This window comes from Magallana gigas, chromosome 3 (assembly GCF_963853765.1).
Source record: "Magallana gigas chromosome 3, xbMagGiga1.1, whole genome shotgun sequence".
Classification (NCBI taxonomy): Eukaryota; Metazoa; Mollusca; class Bivalvia; order Ostreida; family Ostreidae; genus Magallana; species Magallana gigas.
The window spans coordinates 10,842,476-10,869,108 of NC_088855.1; the positions used below are offsets into that span (position 1 = coordinate 10,842,476).

The 26,633-nt window shown below is 33.4% G+C and overlaps 1 protein-coding gene across 2 annotated transcripts in view; it reads left to right on the plus strand.

Annotated features, from left to right (window-relative positions):
- LOC105327203 (uncharacterized) overlaps window positions 1–24,761 on the plus strand; it is a 210,932-nt gene extending 186,171 nt beyond the window's left edge. The window contains exons 8-12 of one of the 2 annotated variants that reach the window (XM_066078479.1): window positions 684–719; window positions 2,677–2,730; window positions 3,425–3,472; window positions 19,326–19,838; window positions 21,998–24,761. In XM_066078479.1, the coding sequence (XP_065934551.1) occupies window positions 684–719; window positions 2,677–2,730; window positions 3,425–3,472; window positions 19,326–19,838; window positions 21,998–23,229 (1,883 nt within the window). In that variant the 3' untranslated portion in view covers window positions 23,230–24,761. The remainder of the gene's footprint in view (window positions 1–683; window positions 720–2,676; window positions 2,731–3,424; window positions 3,473–19,325; window positions 19,839–21,997) is intronic. The other variant, XM_066078483.1, reaches the window with a different exon arrangement.
- Window positions 24,762–26,633: the final 1,872 nt, after the last annotated feature.

Here is a 26,633-nt window from a genome sequence, read left to right on the forward strand (position 1 = left end):
TGTATGGGCTATGGTACTCAGGTGACCAATAAGGCCTATGAGCCATGTGCCATGGAAGAAGTAGTCCGTATGATAAAAGAATATACATTAAAGGGGCATGGTCACGATTTGGGTCAAATTTTATTTTTGTTTTTATTATTTACAATGCTTTAGGAATACATTTCTAATGATCAAATGAATTTTGAGAGTCTCTTGTAGAGTTATAAGCAAGATACAAAGCTCACAACTCTTTGTCGTGTAAACAAGGCTCGTGCCCTGTTTGTGTTAACATATGTTAAATTTACCAGTAAAAATCTTTTTCAAACTGATTTGTCTATCTATTAACCTTCAGTTCCAAACTTTTAACATATTTTTTGGTCTAAAACTGTAATTTTCACTTCAACATTCAAAATGTTAACAAAGGCTTTGTATTGTAAGCTCTGTAAATCGCTTATAACTCAACAAATGACAATAAAATTTAGGTTACATATTAAAAATACCTTAATGAAGCATTGTAAACATTAAAATCCGAGAAATAATTTTCGACCAAAATCGTGACCAAGCCCCTTTAAATATCCTTCACAGTTGTACCTTTTTTTTTATTTTTTAAAACAATGAAGAAATATGTAAAAAAAAAAAAATGCAACATAGTAATCAGGAAGCAATGTTTTTTCTAACTTTTTTGTTATACATTGTAATTACAGATGTCAGACATGTCCAAGAAAATGAAACCAATTCAGGTATTTTATTTATACTCTCATCTGGCTTGTACTGTTTTAATGATTGTCAATCAAAACCATGCATGATTTAGAAAAACTGCTGACAATACTGAACTAGTTTTCCATATACTTTTACTGATAAGATCAATGTGAGCAAAGTTGTATGCATATACTAGAGAAAATTACTATTACCTTAATTTTCGTTGGGAATGATTCTTGGTGGAATGCTACCTTTCAGTCTCTCTCAAAGTTGTTTAAGATTATCTATTTTGGCTATCTATGATACAATAAACACTACAAACCAGTTTACTACCTAGTTAATTGCTGAATAAAGTCTTTTCAAGTAGAAAAAGTTGTATTGTTGCGATTTGAAACAAAACCTCAGCTGCAGAATCATAGGTTTAAGAACTCGCATGAAATAAGAAATTTACAGTAGATGATTATAAATTTAAGAAGTTAAGTTAAAATGCACTGAGTTAGAAACATAAAACATCCACTTACTAGGATAAACTCTAATTTAATAAAACACTTGAATACCTATGTAGTTTAGATCAATGCAGAATGATGTTGTGTTCAATTTGTTGCCCATTTTATGTCTTTGCTAGAATTTCAAATTGTTGCGATACCAGTAATCTCACACAATATCCTTAGGACCTTGATTTGTAGCTCACTCATGTTCAATAGTTAAAGTAGTTTTTCTGATTACTTATATGTAGCACCTGTCTGACCATTCGTAAAATTTTGAACATTTTCACTTTCCAGAACTACTCCTGGTACTGAGCCAAATTCAGCAAAACTTTGCATATATCATCCTTTGGTGAAAAGATTATTAAAGTTTATTTAAGTTAAGGTGGCTCACTACAACTTGAAACAGTTTATCAAATCAGCAGAGTATTTTTTTTTTATGAAAGATAGCGTGAAGCACGATTTACAAGACATCCATAAGTCAAATAGGCCAAAAAAAAATCATTTTTGATAAACAAATTATGCTTTCAAAAATGATTCGAACTCCTGATATGTGTTACACAAGACCGATACTTTAACCATTGAGCTATGATTATATTCAACAAAAGTGATATATACACACTATTCAACAGAATATGTAAACCATTATCTTTTGACATAGTATCATAAAAAGTATAAACCTTGATGAAGAGAGATACCTTAATATAACCAGCCTTCAATCTAGTTGATTCAAGGTTTTTTTAAAACGAATTGTCAGGTAGGGACTCCAATTGGTGTTCAAGTTCATATTATGAAGATATTTTGATTACAAAGGCTAATTATTTTTAGGGGTATCAATTTTATAGAATTTAGCAACTTCACTACATGTATAAGCATGCGCAGATCCAGAATTTTTTTCAGAGGGTGGATTCAAAGGGATTTTTTTCAGAGGGTGGATTCAAAGGGATTTTTTTGTTTTCCAGGATTTGGGGGGATTCCAAGGCCCATTTTCAGGAATTTTACAATGTGAATTAAATAAATTAAAAATTTTGAGGAGGGAGTGTCAGGACACTCCACCCCACCCCCTTAGATCCACGCATGATAAGCTAGATTTATCACACTACGAAATTTTCTTATTTAATGTTTTATATGATTCATAATAGTGGTAATACTTGAAGTTATAAAAAATAATGAACCATCATACACATACTTTTTTTCAAATCAGCAAACAATACTTGTTTGATGTCTTTGTTAATGGTTCCTGCAATATTCATTTTCACAGAATTACATCATGTATAATACATGTATATTATTAAAAAACGATACAATTGTATACCATGGTTATGTAATAAATATTTTGTAACCCTTATAAACTTAACACAAAAGCCAATTTTTAGTGCTTAACCAGAAAAGACTAAAACCTGTAAAACAAAGAAAGGTATCTTGACAAATACTATTTGATCTTGGGTTGATTGAACTAAACAAAGTACATTCTAAAGATAGAATATTAATGTAGTCACATTTTTAAACTTAGAAGAGGTAACAAATACCAGCAATACTGGAGGTATTAAAGAAGACGGACAAAAAGGTAAATAGAATTAGAGTGTGTTTATTATCTAACAGAATAGCTTACTCATCCTTTTGGAGAAAATATTTAATTAAGGCAGTTGAATGCCTTTTTTATTTGGAACTGAGTCAACACTAAGAACAGAGTAAAATATTCGAAAGTCCAGCTGTTTCTTGTTCTAAATGATACATTTAATCATCAAAATTGAAAGGGGCTATTTTTAAGGGGGGGGGGGTCAGTTTATGGAATTAAGAAACATAACTATATTATATGTCAGCATGCGCGGATCCAGAACATTTTTCCAGGGAGGGGGGTTCTGAAGGATAATATTGTTTTCCAGGGGGGTCCAAGGCCTGTTTTCAGGAATTGCACAATATGAATTTAATAAATTTGAGTTTTCCAGGCAAAGGGGCCCGGGATCCCCCTTTTTAGAAATGCGCGTGATAAAAAAGATTCACCACACTAGGAACTTTCTTATTCAATACTTTATGTTATTTATAATAATGGTAATTCTTTAATTTATGAGAAAAATGATGAAATCATGCACAAACTTTTTAGTTTCAAAGCAACAAACAACATATCTATATTAAATATTAATTGTTTAATGTAATATTCATTTACATAGATTAACATCATGTATAGTATTTGATTAAATTAAGATACAAGTGAATATGGTTATGTTATGAATATTTTGTAACATTTGTATACTTTATAGAAAAGCCAGAATTTTGGGCTCTACATGAAAAGACAAAAACAAAGAAAGGTAACTTGACAATTACAATTTGATCTTGTGTTGATTATCTAAACAAAAGACATTTTAAAGATAGACTATCAATGTAGCCACATTTTTAAACTTAGAAAAGGTAACAAATACCAGCAATACTGGAGGTATTAAAGAAGAAGAACAAAAATGTTAATAGAATAAGAGTGTGTTAATTATCTAACAGAATAGCTTTTAATCTTTTTAGATAAACTTCTATAGAAGCACATATTTTTGTCGAGTCAAAATGTTGCTTTTAAACGAAATAAGATTTCGCTGGCATTTCATTTTGTCACATCGTAATAAACTCTATATTCATTAACATTTGGGTTAAAAAGATCGTCATTAATTTAATTTCATTGATTTATACTGCAACGAAAATAACAAAATTTAATCCTCAACGAATATTTCTGATTTTACAGTATTTAATTAAGACAGCTTGATGCCTATTTTTATTTGGATCTAAATCAACACTAAGAACAGAGAAAAATTAAAAAGTCCGGCTATTTCTTGTCGTATCCTAATACCAGAATGGTTTAATACACAAACATCCAGCAGAAATTCAACTAGGTCTTGTGAAAATCCCTTCTGTGTTTAAATTCTAAAAGATATTAATAAGATTTAAAAATGTTTCATTTTTATCTCGTTTACCCCATTAGCAAAAATCTGAGTATAAAATTCATAATTCTGAGGAGAAACGTTTTACTCGAAATACATGTAAAATTTCATTACAGTGTATGATATCATATCTGAAATACACTGATATATAAAAAGGTAGTTTATACTCTATTCCAAGATTTTTATTTATCACAATTTCCTAACGTATTCAATATCTATAAATGCATTTCGGTTTAAATGATAATTGATCTACTAGTATAAATAAGTCTTAAGATTTTTCTTTTGAAACACCTCTAATAAAATGTGAGGATAAAGAATGCAGAAATATATTTCAAAATAAATATTTATGGAAACTTGCATTGCAAATGACAATGAATTATCAGGGTGGTAATCTTGAAAAATTGTGCGAAGTGTTCCAAAAACTTTCAATGGATAAAATATGTCAAATTTAAATACCCTTACGAAATATGTTTTTCTTCTTGTCAATATCTTTAAATAAGAAGAGATTAGATGTCAATAAAGAATCGCTGATAGATTAAATTAGCTTTTTGCAAAAATTAAAGATATATCCATCTCTTTAAAGCTTAAATTATGGTATTAACTAGCTTAAACTTTTTCAAGCTAATATTAACATATTTCTTCCTCCTTTTTTTTTAAATCTAATGCATTACTATATTAAACAGCACCCTTTTGACAAGCATAATATCAACTGATTTTGTTTGACTAGCTAATTAATACTGTTGTATATTTGCTTTGCGTGTGTATGGTATACATACTGATTTGTTATATGTGTAATGATAAGTATACTGTTGTAACCGGAGTGTAACTTGGACATGGATTCGGTAATAAGAATTTTCTAAAAATTCTCCAAGTGTTTGTCATTATTTTGCATATACATATTTTTTTTATTAAGGTCTTCCGTTTCCAACGGAAGACCTTATAGTTTTCGTACGATTTCTTCTTATTATTATTTTTTTCCACAAATTTTGTGCACGCGATTTCTCGACAACTATTCGACCGATTTCAACCATTTTTTCACAGAAGATAAGACTTGAGATAAACTTCATACATTTTTGAGATTTTTCCTGTCGTCACTTCCGGTACCGATTTATCGGCCATTTTGCACATTTTTACGACCTTTTTTGTGCAGAGTTGATCTCAGAAACTATCGGAGATATGACTATGAAATTTTCAGGATAGGTAGTCTATAGTTTGAAGTTGTGCACTATTGTGTTGTTTTACGCCAGTGGCGCTATTTCTTGGAGCTCGTCTAGGCACAAAACTCGGGTACGAATTTTTATTCAAAATTATCATACGTTTTGATCTGTATCTTTTTATCAGTTGATATTTTGTTAAGATATATATCACAAAAGTGGTAGATAATTATAAGTTCTTTCCAACAAAATCAAGAAAAAGGGGCCGGCCCCTTTTTTAGGGGCCAAGAGACTCGTAAACTATATTACAAATAACTTAAAAACGATAAAGATATTGTAATCCATTATAGAAGCAAAGTTGTTGACCAATATCTATTAGAAAAAATCATTGCCACGCCCATTTATTACGTAATTAGGGAATTTTAGGGGCCAAAGAACTTAAACTTTGACGCAATATAACTAGAGAAGTAGACATATTTTGTTAGACATCATAGAAGAGAAAATGTTTTTATTTATGATTTAAATCGATTCCACTTATCAAAACACGAATTTCTGTCCCCATTAAGGTCTAGAGGGCTGGCCCCTTAAATATTCAAACATTTGTATCTCAAAAATGAACAACAATTTAAGATAGGTGTAAGAACAAAAAATGTTTGTATTCTTAAGACCTTTGAAAAGAAATTAAGAAAAAGGGGCTGGCCCCTTTAATTAGGGGCCAAGTCACTCGTAAACTCTATTACAAATAACTTAAAAACAATCAAGATTTTATAATGCATAGTAGAAGCAAAGTTGTTGATCGTAACAATATCTATAAGAAAAATTATTGCCACGCCCATTTATTGCGTAATAAGGATTTTTTTAGGGGCCAAAGTACTTAAACTTGGACGCAATATATCTAGAAAAGGAGACATATTTTGTTAAGCATTGAAGAAGAGAAAATGTTTGCATTGATGATTATAATCGATTCCATTAATCAAAGCACCAATGTATGTCCCAATTACGGATCTAGAGGGCTGGCCCCTAAAATATTCCATCATTTGTATATAAAAAATGAAGAACAATTTTAGGTGGTTGTAAGAACAAAATATGTTAGTATTCGTAGGACCTTTTCATTGAACTCTAGGGAAAGGGGCTGGCCCCTTAAATTAGGGGCCAAGAGACTCGTAAAGTCTCCTACAAATACCTTAAAAACGATAAAGATTTTGTAATGCAATATAGAAGCAAAGTTGTTGATCGTAACAATTTTAGTTTGTAAAACTCATTGCCACACCCACCGATGACGTAGTTAGGGATTTTAGGGGACTAAAATCTTAAACGTTTAATGTGTTGTATGTGAAAAAGCAAAACACTTTGTCAAGCATTTTAAAGGATTTTGAAATATCGTAAACATTATCTGAAAGGGAGGGGTTGAGTGGAAATTCTGAAATTTTATTGATATTTTAATGGTATCGTTTAAAAAAATTGAACGGAAGACCTACTCGTTACTCGTAACGAGATGGTATCTAGTTATTATTATTATTTTTTTCCACAAATTTTGTGCACGAGATTTCTCGAAAACTATTCGACCGATTTCGACCATTTTTTCATCGAAGATGAGTCTTGATGTAAACTTCATACGTTTTTGAGATTTTTCCTGTCGGCACTTCCGGTACCGATTTATCGGCCATTTTGTACATTTTTACGACCTATTTTGTGCAGAGCTGATCTCAGAAACTATCAGAGATATGACTATGAAATTTTCAGGATAAGTAGTCTATAGTCTGAAGTTGTGCACTATTATTTTGTTTTACGCCAGTGGTGCCATTTTTTGGAGCACGCCTAGGCACGAAAATTGGGTACGAATTTTCATTCAAATTCTTCATACGTTTTCATCTGTATCTTTTTATCAGTTGATATTTTGTTAAGACATATATAACAAAAATAGTAGATAACTAGATCTCGTTACGAGTAACGAGTAGGTCTTCCGTCCGATTTTGTTTCCATATGATACGATGAAATATCGATATTCTCTGCCAAATCTGCGATCTTGGTGAATCGAGACCGAAAACGGACGAACAAAAGAGGTTTATGAAAATAAAAGCTAGGGTTTTTTTATACATATGTTTAGTGTACACTACTGTTAATCATAGCAGATGAAACACCAAAGATAATCAGTTAAACTTGTGAAAAAAATGAATTGTTTGAACTCTTCTGGTGAGTACCGGAAGTGACGGTTGACAAAAGAAAACCCGTTAAATATATCTTCAATCGATTGTCTATCATTTATAAAAGTTTGTGTCTCAATCACTTACAGTGACTAAAATCTCGCTGGAATCAATTTTGTAAAAAAGGCTAAGTACCAAAGATATTTGAAATCTTGCTTGTTTTCAAGTTAGCTGTAATATAGTTTACGAGTGTCTTGGCTCCTCATTTAAGGGGCCAGCCCCTTTTTCTTGAGTTCAATCGAAAGTTCTCACGAATACTAACATTTTTTGTTCTTACACCCATCTAAAATTGTTGTTCATTTTTGAGATACAAATGATTGAATATTTTAGGGGCCAGCCCTATAGATCCTTAATGGGGACAGACTTTGGAGTTTTGATTAGTGGAATCGATTAGAATCATCAATGCAAACATTTTCTTTTCTACATTGCCTAACAAAATATGTCTTCTTCTCTAGATATATTGCATCAAAGTTTAAGTACTTTGGCCCCTTAAAATCCCTAATTACGTCATAAATGGTTGTGAAAATGATTTTACCTGATAAATATTGCTACAATCAACAACTTTGCTTCTATATTGCATTACAAAATTTTGATCGTTTTTAAGTTATTTGCAATAGAGTTTACGAGTGTATTGGCCCCTAATTTAAGGGGCCAGCCCCTTTTTCTTGATTTTGTTGGAAAGAACGTTTAATTATCTACTATTTTTGTTATATATGTCTTAACAAAATATCAACTGATAAAAAGACACAGATGAAAACGTATGAAGAATTTGAATGAAAATTCGTACCCAATTTTCGTGCCCAGGCGAGCTCCAAAAAATGGCGCCACTGGCGTAAAACAAAATAATAGTGCACAACTTCAGACTATAGACTACCTATCCTGAAAATTTCATAGTCATATCTCTGATAGTTTCTGAGATCAGCTCTGCACAAAATAGGTCGTAAAAATGTACAAAATGGCCGATAAATCGGTACCGGAAGTGCCGACAGGAAAAATCTCAAAAACGTATGAAGTTTACATCAAGACTCATCTTCTCTGAAAAAATGGTCGAAATCGGTCGAATAGTTTTCGAGAAATCTCGTGCACAAAATTTGTGGAAAAAAATAATAATAATAATAATAAGAAATCGTACGAAAACTATAAGGTCTTCCGTTGGAAACGGAAGACCTTAATTAAACGTTCTTTCTAACAAAGTCAAGAAAAAGGGGCTGGCCCCTTAAATTAGGGGCCAAGACACTCGTAAACTCTATTGCAAATAACTTAAAAACGATCAAAATTTTGTAATGCAATATAGAAGCAAAGTTGTTGATTGTAGCAATATTTATCAGGTAAAATCATTTTCACACCCATTTATGACGTAATTAGGGATTTTAAGGGGCCAAAGTACTTAAACTTTGATGCAATATATCTAGAGAAGGAGACATATTTTGTTAGGCAATGTAGAAAAGAAAATGTTTGCATTGATTATTCTAATCAATTCCACTTATCAAAACTCCAAAGTCTGTCCCCATTAAGGATCTATAGGGCTGGCCCCTAAAATATTCAATCATTTGTATCTCAAAAATGAACAACAATTTTAGATGGGTGTAAGAACAAAAAATGTTAGTATTCGTGAGAACTTTCGATTGAACTCAAGAAAAAGGGGCTGGCCCCTGAAATGAGGAGCCAAGACACTCGTAAACTATATTACAGATAACTTGAAAACAAGCAAGATTTCAAATATCTTTGGTACTTAGCCTTTTTTACAAAATTGATACCAGCGAGAATTTAGTCACTGTAAGTGATTGAGACACAAACTTTTATAAATGATAGACAATCGATTGAAGATATATTAAACGGGTTTTCTTTTGTCAACCGTCACTTCCGGTACTCACCAGAAGAGTTCAAACAATTCATTTTTTTCACAAGTTTAACTGATTATCTTTGGTGTTTCATCTGCTATGATTAACAGTAGTGTACACTAAACATATGTATAAAAAACCCTAGCTTTTATTTTCATAAACCTCTTTTGTTCGTCCGTTTTCGGTCTCGAGACAAAAAAACCGAGATTCACCAAGATCGCAGATTTGGCAGAGAATATCGATATTTCATCGTATCATATGAAAACAAAATCGGACGGAAGACCTACTCGTTACTCGTAACGAGATCTAGTTCTTATACATTTTGTAAATGCAAAAAGCTTTGAGGTTTTTTCAAATGAACACCTCGATGGCAATTAAATGATGATTTTTGTTCTCTAAATATCCTACAAGATAGAAGACGAAGAGAGCAGAAATATGCCGTGTATTACTCTATTACTGTTTACTGTGGAATCCTTATTGTTTGTGGTGGACCAATGTTCATGGCTTTCGTGGATAATCCTTGCCTACGAATTTACATCTCCATGAGTTTATATACATTTGTTTGATACTTATTAAAATTATCCAGAACTTGCTATCAACGAAATACAACCCCACGAACCAGGAATATTTTGGCTGCCCATAAATATTGACCCCCACAAATAAAAATGATTCAACAGTTAACTGTTTTTAGTAATAATTTTCAATATACATAATTACTTTACAATGTATATCAATAATGGGTACCATGCCATTCATTATGTCTAGTATTGTCAAGTAATGGGGGAGCGTGGGGTATGTGAGCTAGTTTGCTTACCTTTTTCTTTCATTTTATCTTTGGAAGGAGACCAATTTTGTTCAGTTCAGTTTGATTTATTTTACTCAAAACCATAGAATGAGGAATATGAACAAAAATAACATATTTAAGGTCTTCCGTTTCCAACGGAAGACCTTATAGTTTTCGTACGATTTCTTCTTCTTATTATTTTTTTCCACAAATTTTGTGCACGCGATTTCTCAAAAACTATTCGACCGATTTCAATCATTTTTTCACAGAAGATGGGACTTGATGTAAACTTCATACATTTTTGAGATTTTTTCTGTCGTCACTTCCGGTACCGATTTATCGGCCATTTTGCACATTTTCACGACCTATTTTGTGCAGAGCTGATCTCAGAAACTATCAGAGATATGACTATGAAATTTTCAGGATAGGTAGTCTATAGTTTGAAGTTGTGCACTATTATGTTGTTTTACGCCAGTGGTGCCATTTCTTGGAGCTCGCCTGGGCTCGAAAATTGAGTACGAATTTTCATTCAAAATTTTCATACGTTTTCATCTGTATCTTTTTATCAGTTGGTATTTTGTTAAGACATATATAACAAAAGTAATAGATAATTAAACGTTCTTTCCAACAAAATCAAGAAAAAGGGGCTGGCCCCTTAAATTAGGGGCCAAGACACTCGTAAACTCTATTACAAATAACTTAAAAACGATCAAAATTTTGTAATGCAAGATAGAAGCAAAGTTGTTGATTGTAGTAATATTTATCAGGTAAAATCATTTTCACAACCATTTATGACGTAATTAGGGATTTTAAGGGGCCAAAGTACTTAAACTTTGATGCAATATATCTTGAGAAGGAGACATATTTTGTTAGGCAATGTAGAAAAGAAAATGTTTGCATTGATGATTCTAATCGATTCCACTAATCAAAACTCTAAAGTCTGCCCCCATTAAGGATCTAGAGGGCTGGTACCTAAAATATTCAATCATTTGTATCTCAAAAATGAACAACAATTTTAGATGGGTGTAAGAACAAAAAATGTTAGTATTCGTGAGACCTTTCGATTGAACTCAAGAAAAAGGGACTGGCCCCTTAAATGAGGGGCCAAGACACTCGTAAACTGTATTACAGATAACTTGAAAACAATCAAGATTTCAAATATCTTTGGTACCTAGCCTTTTTACAAAATTGATACCAGCGAGATTTTAGTCACTGTGAGTGATTGAGACACAAACTTTTATAAATGATAGACAATCGATTGAAGATATATTTAACGGGTTTTCTTTTGTCAACCGTCACTTCCGGTACTCACCAGAAGAGTTCAAACAATTTATTTTTTTCACAAGTTTAACTGATTATCTTTGGTGTTTCATCTTCCATGATTAACAGTGGTGTACACTAAACAAATGTATAAAAAAAACCTAGCTTTTATTTTCATAAACCTCTTTTGTTCGTCCGTTTTCGGTCTCGAGACAAAAAACCTGGATTCACCAAGATCGCAGATTTGGCAGAGAATATCGATATTTCATCATATCATATGAAAATAAAATCGGGCGGAAGACCTAATCGTTACTCGTAACGAGATCTAGTTACGTATATATTCAGTATCACTGCAAATTGGTGAAAGGGTTTAAAGTTTTTAGATAATTGGTTTGCATTGAAAATAGATTAATAATGTAATAGGCAAAAAAATCAGACCAGGCAGGGTTAAAAGGCTAGGTCACAATTTTGGTCAGTCTTTTAGCTCACCTTAGCTGAAAGCTCAAGTGAGCTTTTCTGATCAGTGGTCACATTATGTCTGTCGTCCGTCTGTCCATAAACTTTTCACATTTTTAACATCTTCTCAAGAACTACCAGGCCATTTTTAACCAAACTTGGCACAAATCAACTTTAGGCAAAGGGGGTTCAACGTTGCGAAAATTAAGGGCCACACCCTTTTTCAAGATGAGATAATTAGAAATTAATGAAAAAATTTGAGAAATTTTCAAAAATCTTCTTCTCAAGAACCATAAGACCAGAAAAGAGGAAACTTGTGTGGAAGCATCCTTAGGTAGTGTAGATACAAAGTAGTACCCTTGGGGGTAGGATGGGGCCACAATCAGGGGTCTAAGTTTTACATAGGAATATATAGAGTAAATCTTTAAAAATCTTCTTCTCAGAAACTAATCAGCCAGGAAAGCTGAAACTTGTGTGGAAGCATTCTCAGGTAGTGTAGATTCAAAGTTGTGAAAATCATGATCCTTGGGGGTAGGATGGGGCCACAATGGGTGGTCGAAGTTTTACATAGGAATATATAGAGTAAATCTTTAAAAATCTTCTTCTCAGAAACTAATCAGCCAGGAAAGAGGAAACTTGTGTGGAAGCATCCTCAGGTTGTGTTGATGCAACGTTGTGAAAATCATGAACCTTGGGGGTAGGGTGGGGCCACAATGGGGGGTCTAAGTTTTACATAGGAATATATAGAGTAAATCTTTAAAAATCTTCTTCTCAGAAACTAATCAACCAGGAAAGAGGAAAGCTAAAACTTGTGTGGAAGCATCCTCAGGCGGTGTAGATTCAAAGTAGTGAAAATCATGACCCTTGGGAGTAGGATGGGGCCACAATCAGGGGTCTAAGGTTTACATAGGAATATATAGAGTAAATCTTTAAAAATCTTCTTCTCAGAAACTAATCAGCCAGGAAAGCTGAAACTTGTGTGGAAGCATCTTCAGGTAGTGTAGATTCAAAGTTGTGAAAATCATGATCCTTGGGGGTAGGATGGGGCCATAATAGAGGGGTGTTAAAGTTTAACATAGGAATATAAAGAGTAAATCTTTAAAAATCTTCTCAGAAACTAATCAGCAAGGAAAGCTGAAACTTGTGTGGAAGTATCCTCAGGTAGTGTAGATTCAAAGTTGTGAAAATCATGACCCTTTGGGGTAGGATGGGGCCACAATCAGGGGTCAAAGTATTACATAGGAATATATAGAGTAAATCTTTAAAAATCTTCTTCTCAGAAACTAATCAGCCAGGAAAACTGAAACTTGTGTGGAAGCATCCCCCGGTTGTGTAGATTCAAAGTAGTGGAAATCATGACCCTTGGGGGTAGGATGGGGCCACAATCAGGGGTCTAAGTTTAACATAGGAATATATAGAGTAAATCTTTAAAAATCTTCTTTTCAGAAACTAATCAGCCAGGAAAGCTGAAACTTGTGTGGAAGCATCCTCAGGTAGTGTAGATTCAAAGTTGTGAAAATCATGATCCTTGCGGGTAGAGTGAGGCCACAATGGGGGGTGTTAAAGTTTTATATAGGAATATAAAGAGTAAATCTTTAAAAATCTTCTTCTTAGAAACTAATCATCCAGGAAAGCTGTAACTTGTGTGGAAGCATCCTCAAGTAGTGTAGATACAAAGTTGTGAGAATCAGGATCCTTGGGGGTAGGATGGGGCCACAATGGGTGGTCGAAGTTTTACATAGGAATATATAGAGTAAATCTTTAAAAATCTTCTTCTCAGAAACTAATCAGCCAGGAAAGCTGTAACTTGTGTGGAAGCATCCTCAGGTTGTGTTGATTCAACGTTGTGAAAATCATGAACCTTGGGGGTAGGGTGGGGCCACAATGGGGGGTCTAAGTTTTACATAGGAATATATAGAGTAAATCTTTAAAAATCTTCTTCTCAGAAACTAATCAGCCAGGAAAGAGGAAAGCTGAAACTTGTGTGGAAGCATCCTTAGGTAGTGTAGATTCAAAGTAGTGAAAATCATGACCCTTGGGGGTAGGGTGGGGTCACAATGGGGGGTCGAAGTTTTACATAGGAATATATAGAGTAAATCTTTAAAAATCTTCTTCTCAGAAACTAATCAGCCAGGAAAGCTGAAACTTGTGTGGAAGCATCCTCAGGCGGTGTAGATTCAAAGTAGTGAAAATCATGACCCTTGGGGGTAGGATGGGGCCACAATCAGGGGTCTAAGTTTTACATAGGAATATATAGAGTAAATCTTTAAAAATCTTCTTCTCAGAAACTAATCAGCCAGGAAAGAGGAAACTTGTGTGGAAGCATCCTCAGGTTGTGTTGATGCAACGTTGTGAAAATCATGAACCTTGGGGGTAGGGTGGGGCCACAATGGGGGGTCTAAGTTTTACATAGGAATATATAGAGTAAATCTTTAAAAATCTTCTTCTCAGAAACTAGTCAACCAGGAAAGAGGAAAGCTAAAACTTGTGTGGAAGCATCCTCAGGCGGTGTAGATTCAAAGTAGTGAAAATCATGACCCTTGGGAGTAGGATGGGGCCACAATCAGGGGTCTATGTTTTACATAGGAATATATAGAGTAAATCTTTAAAAATCTTCTTCTCAGAAACTAATCAGCCAGGAAAGCTGAAACTTGTGTGGAAGCATCTTCAGGTAGTGTAGATTCAAAGTTGTGAAAATCATGATCCTTGGGGGTAGGATGGGGCCATGATAGAGGGGTGTTAAAGTTTAACATAGGAATATAAAGAGTAAATCTTTAAAAATCTTCTCAGAAACTAATCAGCAAGGAAAGCTGAAACTTGTGTGGAAGTATCCTCAGGTAGTGTAGATTCAAAGTTGTGAAAATCATGATCCTTGGGGGTAGGATGGGGCCACAATGGGTGGTCGAAGTTTTACATAGGAATATATAGAGTAAATCTTTAAAAATCTTCTTCTCAGAAACTAATCAGCCAGGAAAGAGGAAACTTGTGTGGAAGCATCCTCAGGTTGTGTTGATGCAACGTTGTGAAAATCATGAACCTTGGGGGTAGGGTGGGGCCACAATGGGGGGTCTAAGTTTTACATAGGAATATATAGAGTAAATCTTTAAAAATCTTCTTCTCAGAAACTAGTCAACCAGGAAAGAGGAAAGCTAAAACTTGTGTGGAAGCATCCTCAGGCGGTGTAGATTCAAAGTAGTGAAAATCATGATCCTTGGGAGTAGGATGGGGCCACAATCAGGGGTCTATGTTTTACATAGGAATATATAGAGTAAATCTTTAAAAATCTTCTTCTCAGAAACTAATCAGCCAGGAAAGCTGAAACTTGTGTGGAAGCATCTTCAGGTAGTGTAGATTCAAAGTTGTGAAAATCATGATCCTTGGGGGTAGGATGGGGCCATGATAGAGGGGTGTTAAAGTTTAACATAGGAATATAAAGAGTAAATCTTTAAAAATCTTCTCAGAAACTAATCAGCAAGGAAAGCTGAAACTTGTGTGGAAGTATCCTCAGGTAGTGTAGATTCAAAGTTGTGAAAATCATGATCCTTGGGGGTAGGATGGGGCCACAATGGGTGGTCGAAGTTTTACATAGGAATATATAGAGTAAATCTTTAAAAATCTTCTTCTCAGAAACTAATCAGCCAGGAAAGAGGAAACTTGTGTGGAAGCATCCTCAGGTTGTGTTGATGCAACGTTGTGAAAATCATGAACCTTGGGGGTAGGGTGGGGCCACAATGGGGGGTCTAAGTTTTACATAGGAATATATAGAGTAAATCTTTAAAAATCTTCTTCTCAGAAACTAGTCAACCAGGAAAGAGGAAAGCTAAAACTTGTGTGGAAGCATCCTCAGGCGGTGTAGATTCAAAGTAGTGAAAATCATGATCCTTGGGAGTAGGATGGGGCCACAATCAGGGGTCTATGTTTTACATAGGAATATATAGAGTAAATCTTTAAAAATCTTCTTCTCAGAAACTAATCAGCCAGGAAAGCTGAAACTTGTGTGGAAGCATCTTCAGGTAGTGTAGATTCAAAGTTGTGAAAATCATGATCCTTGGGGGTAGGATGGGGCCATGATAGAGGGGTGTTAAAGTTTAACATAGGAATATAAAGAGTAAATCTTTAAAAATCTTCTCAGAAACTAATCAGCAAGGAAAGCTGAAACTTGTGTGGAAGTATCCTCAGGTAGTGTAGATTCAAAGTTGTGAAAATCATGACCCTTTGGGGTAGGATGGGGCCACAATGGGTGGTCGAAGTTTTACATAGGAATATATAGAGTAAATCTTTAAAAATCTTCTTCTCAGAAACTAATCAGCCAGGAAAGAGGAAACTTGTGTGGAAGCATCCTCAGGTTGTGTTGATGCAACGTTGTGAAAATCATGAACCTTGGGGGTAGGGTGGGGCCACAATGGGGGGTCTAAGTTTTACATAGGAATATATAGAGTAAATCTTTAAAAATCTTCTTCTCAGAAACTAGTCAACCAGGAAAGAGGAAAGCTAAAACTTGTGTGGAAGCATCCTCAGGCGGTGTAGATTCAAAGTAGTGAAAATCATGACCCTTGGGAGTAGGATGGGGCCACAATCAGGGGTCTATGTTTTACATAGGAATATATAGAGTAAATCTTTAAAAATCTTCTTCTCAGAAACTAATCAGCCAGGAAAGCTGAAACTTGTGTGGAAGCATCTTCAGGTAGTGTAGATTCAAAGTTGTGAAAATCATGATCCTTGGGGGTAGGATGGGGCCATGATAGAGGGGTGTTAAAGTTTAACATAGGAATATAAAGAGTAAATCTTTAAAAATCTTCTCAGAAACTAATCAGCAAGGAAAGCTGAAACTTGTGTGGAAGTATCCTCAGGTAGTGTAGATTCAAAGTTGTGAAAATCATGATCCTTGGGGTAGGATGGGGCCACATGGGGGGGTGTTAAAGTTTTACATAGGAATATATAGAGTAAATCTTTAAAAATCTTCTTCTCAGAAACTAATCAGCCAGATGATTTTTAATAATTGTTCAGACTTCAGGACAATTCTTTGGCCTCACAAGAAGGTTCAGAGCTTGATTTAGCTTTATATCCCATATATAAACAATTGTTAAGGATCTTCTTCAGAACTGCAATACTCACATGTGATATCTATACTACTATATTAAAATAATAGACTCGAATTTTTTGTCTTTAATACCGAGAAATCGGAAGAATACTGTCTTTTGTTTTATATATTTTAAACATAATTGGTACTTGAAGATTACCAATTTGTTTTTATTTTTTCTCAGTTAAGCTTCGCTAATTAATAATCAACGAAAATTCCTAAAAAATTCCCGGAAATCACTTGGATTTTTTGGATTTTACAATCTTGCGCTTGCGCAATACATTCACGCTAACGGGATCTTTAGTTTACGTTTCCACAATATCACATCTGCATGAATAAACTCAGAAATGATAATACATATACGGGTAAATTTTCATTGGACTTTTGCTATATATTCTGTTCATATATATTAATGATTTCTTATGAGAGAAAGTATAAAATAACAAATATACATTTCAAGTACATGTAAGTACTTAATTACTTTTGTCTTCGTGATGACAAAAAATATTTGATTACATGCGAAAAAGTTACACTATATTTGTTAGAGTGAAGATAGAATATGTTTTATCGTAAAAATGAATAATGTCCTACGGACCCAGTTATACAAAGAAAATACGTGTACGTTGGTGAAAAGGTGTTGAATTCTTCCATTCTGTGGATTAAATTTTTTAGATAAAAGGTATTTGCAGTCTGAAAAAGGTTTGTTGTGATGAATTTGACTGTTATTTTCAAGGCAACTTCATTAACTTTCTCCATAATCGTTCCGGAGCGATTCTGCAATTTTCTGCTACATTACGGGTATAACGGAGGCATTCTAACTGTGGGGAGTGCCTTTCCCGAGACACAGTTAGATTTACCAAACTAGGGAAAGTGTAGTGAAATTAATACCATTATTGTAGGCTTATAGCTTTGTTATGCAAATTTCAATAATAAACTGTGTCGATGTACCTATTCGTAAGTGTCCGATATGCAATGTCAACCCGTGCACGCACGGGTCAAAGTCTAGTGACTATAAAATCATCTTGTTAGAAAAGTGACTAATGATTATAAACAGAAGAATATCAAGGGGGGAAATGGATTTTATTTATACAGGATCTACATGTATTATTGTACATTGTCCAGATAATTTGTATTATGACTCCATAAACTTATTTTATCATACCTATTGTTCCTCAGGTGAGCGATGTGGCCCATGGGTCTTTTGTTTTTCTTTATTATTGTTATTATTATTTACAATGCTTCAGTAATGAATTTCTAATGATCATCCAAAATTTAATTGTCAGTTGTAGAGTTATAAGCAAGATGCAGAGCTTACAATTCTTTGTTATGTATTCAAGGCGTATGCAATGTTTTGTTTACATTTGTTCAATATATACATTTAAAAGTTCATTTCAAGCTGAATGTTCTATCTGTTAATTTGTTTCAAACATAAATAAAAAGTTGCTAGCATTTGTCACAATAATTTTACATCTAAACCTGGAATTTTCCTATCGGAATTTAAATTGTAAAACAAAAAATGACCCAGCTTAGCTTTGTTTTCGTACCAATAAATTTTAAACACTGTATCTAGAAGCTTATAATTCGATGACTGACACTCAAATGTTACTTGACTATGAGAAATGCTTTACTGAAGCATTGCAAACATTTAAAAGACAGCAAAAATCAACCAAAACCACAACCATGATAAATGCAGTTTTCTGGCATTATGACAAACATATGAAAAGAAGAGAGTCAACAAGTTCATTGATATGTATATTTTAGGGATGTCAACGAGTACCCGGTTAACCGGGTACACGATCGAATGTCCGAGTATCGAATATATGTACTAAAATCGGTACTCGGTTACTCAGATATATATTTTTTAATATTTCTAAGTTTATTTAATACATGTAATGCATTAAAACATCGGTTTTAAAACTTAAAATGTCCATTGCACTTGTACATACAGTAATTAGGATTTCTTACGCCTCTAAATATGCTAAATGACCGTTATCGCCCGTGGCAGTGTTTATATAGTAATTATCGTGACCAAGCACCTGTTACCTAGCTTTTCTCACCTTTGGCTGTCTTCTACCCTTATTTTTGGCTTACTTCAATGATTTGTTTTCACTGAACATCGTTGATATAGTCTATTATATAAATTAGATAGCCCACAGTAGAGAAATTAAACAGACCTAAAATGCCGCCACCGACTTCAAAGGTCTTGAAATACTAAGTGCTTATAATTCTTACAACGGAAACACACTTACGGGGAAACCTCCCATTAGATCATGTGGGTTTTTTTCTACAAAAGTGACTAAGGTTTTACAGTTATCAATGTACTTGTTCATATTTATTTACACTTTAACCGAGTACCCGGGTACTCGATCGGAAAAACGTCCGAGTAACCGAGTACTAAAAATTGACCGACTTGACATACCTAGTATATTTCTATTTATTGTGTTTGTTTTATTTTACAGACACAAATGTTGAACCACCCGAAAAGAAAATAGAAGAACTTAAAGAGCTTATGAAGTATCTAGTTCACATACTGAAACAAGAACTTCGTGTCAATGATTTGAAAGAGAAAGTTGTTATTCATTCAAAATCTGTCAATGAACATTTCTCCGAACAATTAATAAAAGATCTTCAAAGTCTGAAAGATATCAATGACTATAGCCAATTGGATACATCCTTGGTATTTGCAATGCTACGTAACTTCTGTGAGAATATAAAACCTCCAAGCAGAGGCTGGGACTATGAACCTCCAGATGATGAAACGCATGTTGGTGCAGACATTGAAAGGATAAGATCTATGTGGAACAAGTATTGCGATAATGACTCGCAGTTTAAACACCTTGAAGATGTGTATAAACGGATGAAACAGAAGTATGGAACTGTAGCAGTTCAGGGGGATGATGGTATTATGAAATCTTCAAGTAAAGATGAAGAGAATACAGAAGGATCTGAATTGATGAAGGAAAAAATAAACAGTAAGGATATTTTTTATAGCATTTTAAAAAACTAAACTTGGGGGCTTAACTTTCAAATTTGTCAGATTTAAATGTTGTTTTATTGTGATCGGCTTCAGCCGATCACTGTTGTGTCCATATGAGGCATCCGGCAAATGCTTCCACGTGCGCACACATTCCGCTTGCATAAGTAGTTCTTATAAAAACTTGAAGGTTTGGTTTACTATTTATATAACATTTTACTCAATTTTATTTCAATTCATTTACCTTAGGAAATGCAAACATACATTAAATACAGTTCGACCTGTTAATTCAAGAATGCACATTTTGTCTCACGCATAAGAATTTCGATCGAAAGATTCATTCAGTAATGCAGTTGACCTCGATGAACTGATCATAAGAAGATGCTCCATGAACTGACCTCGGATCTATTGATATTGCATAATAGCTAGGAAGACGGCTTGATTTATAAACAAGGTTACGTTATAATGCGACCTCAATAGCAAGTTATGATGGCATTCAATGTTTTTCAGTCGCATTCAATTATTTTGATACAACTCTTTCTTTCTATACGTGTTAATGCTCTTTGAAGAGCCCTACTCAGTATTCTAAAGAAGAAGATACAATAACATTTAATAATTACGTTAAAAATATAAAACTAGACAAGGAGTTTACGAACGTCTTTCCCCAATTTTTTTTTTAATTAAATTTGTTGACGGTTTATAAAGATGAAATTATGGTGTACAGATTCAAAATATTCTATATTTTGTAAAAATACAGTACTTTTTAAATTATTTTACATCAAACTGATCATGTTGATTGCTTCTACCTATCTATATACATGTATCATTATTGCTGATCATTCCTTTAAAAGGAATACTTGTTTGACATACTATTAGATTACCAGTACAATTGGTTTCCCTCGTCATGCTAGATATTTTTAGGTCTCCTGAGTCACTCAGGTGACCTATTGCAATTGGTCTTCGTCCGTCGTCGCGCGTCGTTTGTAACAATTTTACATTTTTAACTTTTTCTTGAAAACTACTAGGCCAATTGTTACCATTTTTGGCGTGAAGCATCTCTATGGTAAGAAGAATCTAAATTGTGAAATTCATGACTCTACCACCCCTGGGGTGCCACGGGCGGGACCAAATATGCAAAAAAAGCCACATTTTCAAAAATCTTCTTCTCTACTCCCACACATGCTAGAATTGTGAAATTCATGGCCCCTGGGTCAGGGGTTCAGGACTTTGGAGGGGGGATATAGTGATAATGCATATTATGTATAAAAATCTTCTTCTCTATTATCGCACATCTGTATGAAAAACTGACTTCATAATTATGTTTACCAGGAAGTCCCCTGCTAAAATTTTAAATTTCATGTCCCCTGGAGTATGGGTTTTGACTCTAGGACAGGGCCCAAATGGATGTATAGGTGTTAATGCATATAGTGTTTAAAAATTATCTTCTTTACTCCCAAACACCTAAAAGGAAAACTTAATTCATGGTTTTGTAGACCAGATCTTTAAGTTTTTTACCAAAATTGTAGGTAACATAGTTCATGTTGAAAGATTTCAGGCAGGAAGGTGGTCGTTATTACAGATTTATAATTTTTCTACTCCAGAATGAAAACTAATTAAATGCATATATGAGACTTCTTGACAAGTTTGTGTATGGGTTATATGCTACTCAGGTGACCGTTAATGCCAATTGGCCTCTTATTTGTGAATGGTTTCTTGTACATGTCTGATGAAAAGACTGACAACAGAATGTATTTTGATTAAATAAAGAGACATGAATACAAAGCAAGCGCTAACACAATGACCCACATAACTGGTGTATGTCTTATAAGGTCTTAGATATGATTTTGGATCAAAATTTTATTTTTAATTTTTAGCTCAGCTGAGTGAAAGCTTAAGTGAGCTTAAGATTAAAACACAGGGTTTTATAATCTATAAGGCATATGATCGTCTATAGAGAAAGATGTATAGATATAAATTGTGAATTAATTACATTTGTTATTGCAGATTTATTGCCATTTGTTTTAAGAGATAAATGATTTTGCAAAATGAATCAACAGATCACTAGGAATTTGTGTACATAAATTTTTGAACTGTTACCTTAACACATGTATATACACATGGCCTATGTTTCACACTTTTATACTTTTTGTTCTTAAGGTATAAAGCTAAATCCAGATTGTACTGTGGAGAAAGGTATTGTCATCACGGAAAACGTAACCACAGCATTAAGACTTCTTAAATCAAGAAATGTTGTGATTCTAAAAGGTGTGATTGGGTGTGGCAAAACACATGCTTTAAAAGCCATCCAAAACCACTTCCAAGGAAAAGACTGGGAGACAGAGTGGGTGGAATCTGAAATTTTGCAAGAGAAAATCTCCACCAATGGACCGACAATCATACTTTGTGATAATCTCTTTGGACAATTTGGGAACTGTGTATTTTCACAGACTGATGTTGAAAAAAACGAAAAGACTCTTGGTGCAATTGAAGGAGCTGGTGACAATATCAAAGTTGTAATTGGAATTCACACACATGTTTTTGATGAAGTCAACAAAAGTTTAAAACTTTACTTAATTAACAAGAAAAACATCATAGTAGATATGGATAAACTTTCAGAAGCAGAGTCATTATTTATTTTCAAAGAACAAGTAAAACAGGGACATTGCAGTAAAATGGATTCCGACTGTTGGTTTAAAACAGTTGGATTTCAATCAGTGCTAGATAAGCTATCTAAGAACCAAGGTCACATTGGGGGCCCTTTCTTAAGTCTGATGTATTGTAATCAGCATGAGCTGTTCTCTGATGAATCCTTTTCTGTCAACCCTGTTCAGACATTAATTCAATACTTTCATAGAATAAGACAAGATTCTCCTACACTCTTCCATTGCCTTGTTTATTTGATGTGTGTTCAAGAGCACAACTTCGAAAGGGAACTAGAGGAAGTTGCTGGGATGATAAGTATCGATATAAAACATAATACACTAGAAAATATTATCTCACAGCATGGTTTTACATTTATTCAAGGTGAGGATAAGGAAAAAAGTGAAACTCTCGCTCATGATATTTTGACGATAGTTTTATTTAAATCAGCATCAGAGGAACACGAAACCTTCATGCCAGTTGCTCAGAAATGTAAAGTTGACATAATCATTCAGCTTTTGAGACCTGCAAATGGTACATATGGTAACCTTTGCTGTGAATTTAACGGCGCAGCAAGTAAATCTGATAAATTTAGAGATTGTGGAAAGGAGTGTGTGTTCCAGTTGGCAAGAAAATATAATGTACCAGAAGGGCAAGTAAACCATCCATTCAAATCTGAGGAAATTTTTAAAGACAAATATAAAAAATATTTAGAAAATCAAAGTACTGAAAGTACTGAAAAGCGCTAACCTAGCTTGGTTCTAAGAAAATTTACTGTGTGCAAGCGTAGGCGGAAATGAGCCTTATTGAAATTTTGGTTTATGTTTAATGAATATCAATTAAAAGTATCGAAGGCCAGATTTCTTTAAATATATGTTACTTTCTGAAGATGATGTGAATTAAAGCTGAACACGACTTGTATATGGATACTTGCCTGAAAAAAGATATGTTAAAATCACAAATTATACCTTTTGAACAGTAATTTATCACAGTTTTTGACATTTTCTTGCAAAAATCGATTTTATTTTTCTATATTTTAGCTTCTGAATACGCACTATATTTTTTCATCACTGCATAGCATCCCGTGCTGATGTACGTAAGCCCCGCAAACCAATCGTATCTACTCGGCCATTTCCGTTCCCTATACCTTTTACCAGTTTAAATTATGTATATTTCTGCTCATAGAGGGCAGTTATTCCTTGCACCGGAAATAGAAGTCTAACGACAATAAAGCGCTGAGCTATGCTTAGCGCTTTAAAAAACAAACAAGTCTTAAATCATGATAAGAAAGATACTTTATCAATGTTTATGCTATATCAAGTACATATGCTTGTATATGTAACATTTGGTTATTGTTATTTATAAACACTTGTGTATATATATATATATATATATATATATATATATATATATATATATATATATATATATATATATAAATCTGTGTGTGTGTGTGTGTGTGTGTGTGTGTGTGTGTGTGTGTGTGTGATTGGATAATTTCTTTACCTGCATATTCTTTTTTACACATGCCATTGTATATTTTTTTGTTTTCTTTTGAGCTGTAGATAATTTAGAGTGATTTCACTCAAACGTATGTTAACCAGTCAACTACATTCAAGCTTTTTTTTTCTCTTTCATGTACATCTAAAAGTATTTCATTTGAATTTCAATGACTCTAATTAAATATTTTAAAAATGAAAGTTTAATTTTACTTGATATTGAATCCCATTTTAGAAAAAATACTTGCTACAGAATCATAAAATTTTCCATGTTTTCATAATTTACGGCTACATGTTTTAAGGAGGCTGGGTGGTCAACAAATTTCAAAAACATATGATTTTCCCAAATGTTTTAGATGTGATTTGTTTAAATAAACTATCATTTAGTAAAAAAAAAAAATAGTATCACGGTATTTAGGATTTAAAATTTGAATGTTTTGCTATATCTTTATACAGAGCTTAGGGAGATTTATATATATTCTAAAGATGGACATGACCATCTATTCCTCCTAAAATTACGTTTCCTAGCTATTGATAAGTTATGTATTTGGATAACTGATATCTGACAAGTTGAACGAAGAAAGTATGTGCTCATTTAAAGTGCACACAGTTTTATAATAATTGGACACATAAACTTGTCATTGTTTAAGGAGAAACTGAGTTTCATTGTTTATTGAATTTGATATGTTAAAACTCTTTGTGTGTAGATATCAAAACATATTGAAAAAAATGTCGTGTTGCTGTAGGACAGACAAAACATGGTAATAAATATAGACTTTTGAGTGCATTTTCTAATTGTTTAAATCATATCATTTTACATTATTCACGCGAAGTTCTGGTAATTGACAAATTTCTTAAGCGTGATCGTATAGAATTTACATAACACCTCGCAGATTCTCTCAGTTCTCAATCTTAATAGTAAGCCTAAAGTTCCCAGTCCCCAATTCAAATCTCGTTCTAAAAACTAGCATTTTTAACACGGGTTTATACATACAACAAACTTTATCTTTATGATAAACGTGATGACTTCAATGTTGTAGCAATAAACTGTCCTTTTCGATATATATTTAAGTAGTCATGCTGTATATTTTGTTTGATAAAATGAAATATATCGGAAAGGACAATACCTTCATCACCTGCATATGGTGTTTTTGTCTCTCAGTTAATTCGATACGCAAGGGCATGCTCTTTGTATGAACAGGTTCTACATGTACATGTAAAAAAAAACCTACTATATAGTATATGAAATGTAAGACAATTTAAAATTCAATTAATATATAAATTATCTAAATATTTATACTCCGTTGTGTGCAAGTTATTATTCATTTAGGTAAACTGAATGCATTATTATGATATTCTACAAGCCTTGAACAAAAATTGTGAATTTATGGCCACTGTGTCGGGGGTCAGGCTCTAGGACGGGGTTAATATGGCCATATAATGAAAATGTATTCAATCTTAGATTATCTTCCTCTCTTTCATCCACAGCAGGGGAAGACAAACTAAATGCATGTTTATGAACCTCATGAAACTTCTTTAACTAAATTGTGATATTTGTGACCACTTGGTCGGGGTTCAGGATCCTTGGGTAGGGCCAATATGGCCACATGGTGAAAATGTATCGAATTTTAGATTTTCTTCTGTACTTTCACGTAGGATATTAGCTGCAGGTCTGTAACTCCCGGTCTGAAAAAATTTGCAATAATAAAATGTTTGAATGTTATAAAGTGTTAATTTTTTTATGTATCAGTATGTGTCTGAAGGACATATCCATCATATGACAAAACATTTCTTTTTCAATTTGTTAATGATTAACTTTTAAAAATTATTTTACAAAAAAACACGGAGTTTTACTGTTCTGAGTGAAATTAATTGTCCATGGGGCAGGTTTTGATGTTTTCTATTTATTTATCATTTTTTTGGGGGGGGGGGGGGGTCGCAAATGTAGCCGTATAGTGAACATTTAATTTGTTTTAGGTACCTTATTGCTGCCATATTTTAGGAAATCTCCTTTAATTTCATATTCATTCAAAAGTTTACAATGTTTGACACCTGGAGCTAGGATATAAATAATCCGACATATTTGATAAAGAGAAATTAAAACTTGCAGACAGTGGAGTATAAATATTTAGATAATTTATATATTTTGACAAACTAAACAGCAGAGACATATGTATACTTGCAAAGTATGTAATAATTATTAAATTTTAAATTGTCTTACATTTCATATAGGTTTTTATTTACATGTACATGATATAGAAAATATAAAAATGAAATGGATTCGCACTTATTTCAAACTTTTGATTGATAGGTATACAGTGATGTACATTTTACGAATATAAAGTTGTATATTTCACCGATAATTTCGTATACATGTATTTTATGCAAGCCCTTTGATCATGTATATACGCGTTCAGTTGTTAAACTGGACTTCAGAGCTACCTGTGTACACATTGACGATCTGTCAAATCAGCGTCCTGATGGAGGTATGTGTATATAGCTTGTGTCAGGAGAAGATAAAGAAAATGGGGAAATTAGATAGCACAAATGCCCGTTCTGTTTAGTCGTAAAATACAATTTCAAAAATGTTTGTTTTTTTCAATCAATTATATTTGATGTTATAATTCATGTTTGCAAAGGAAAATCTCTAACTC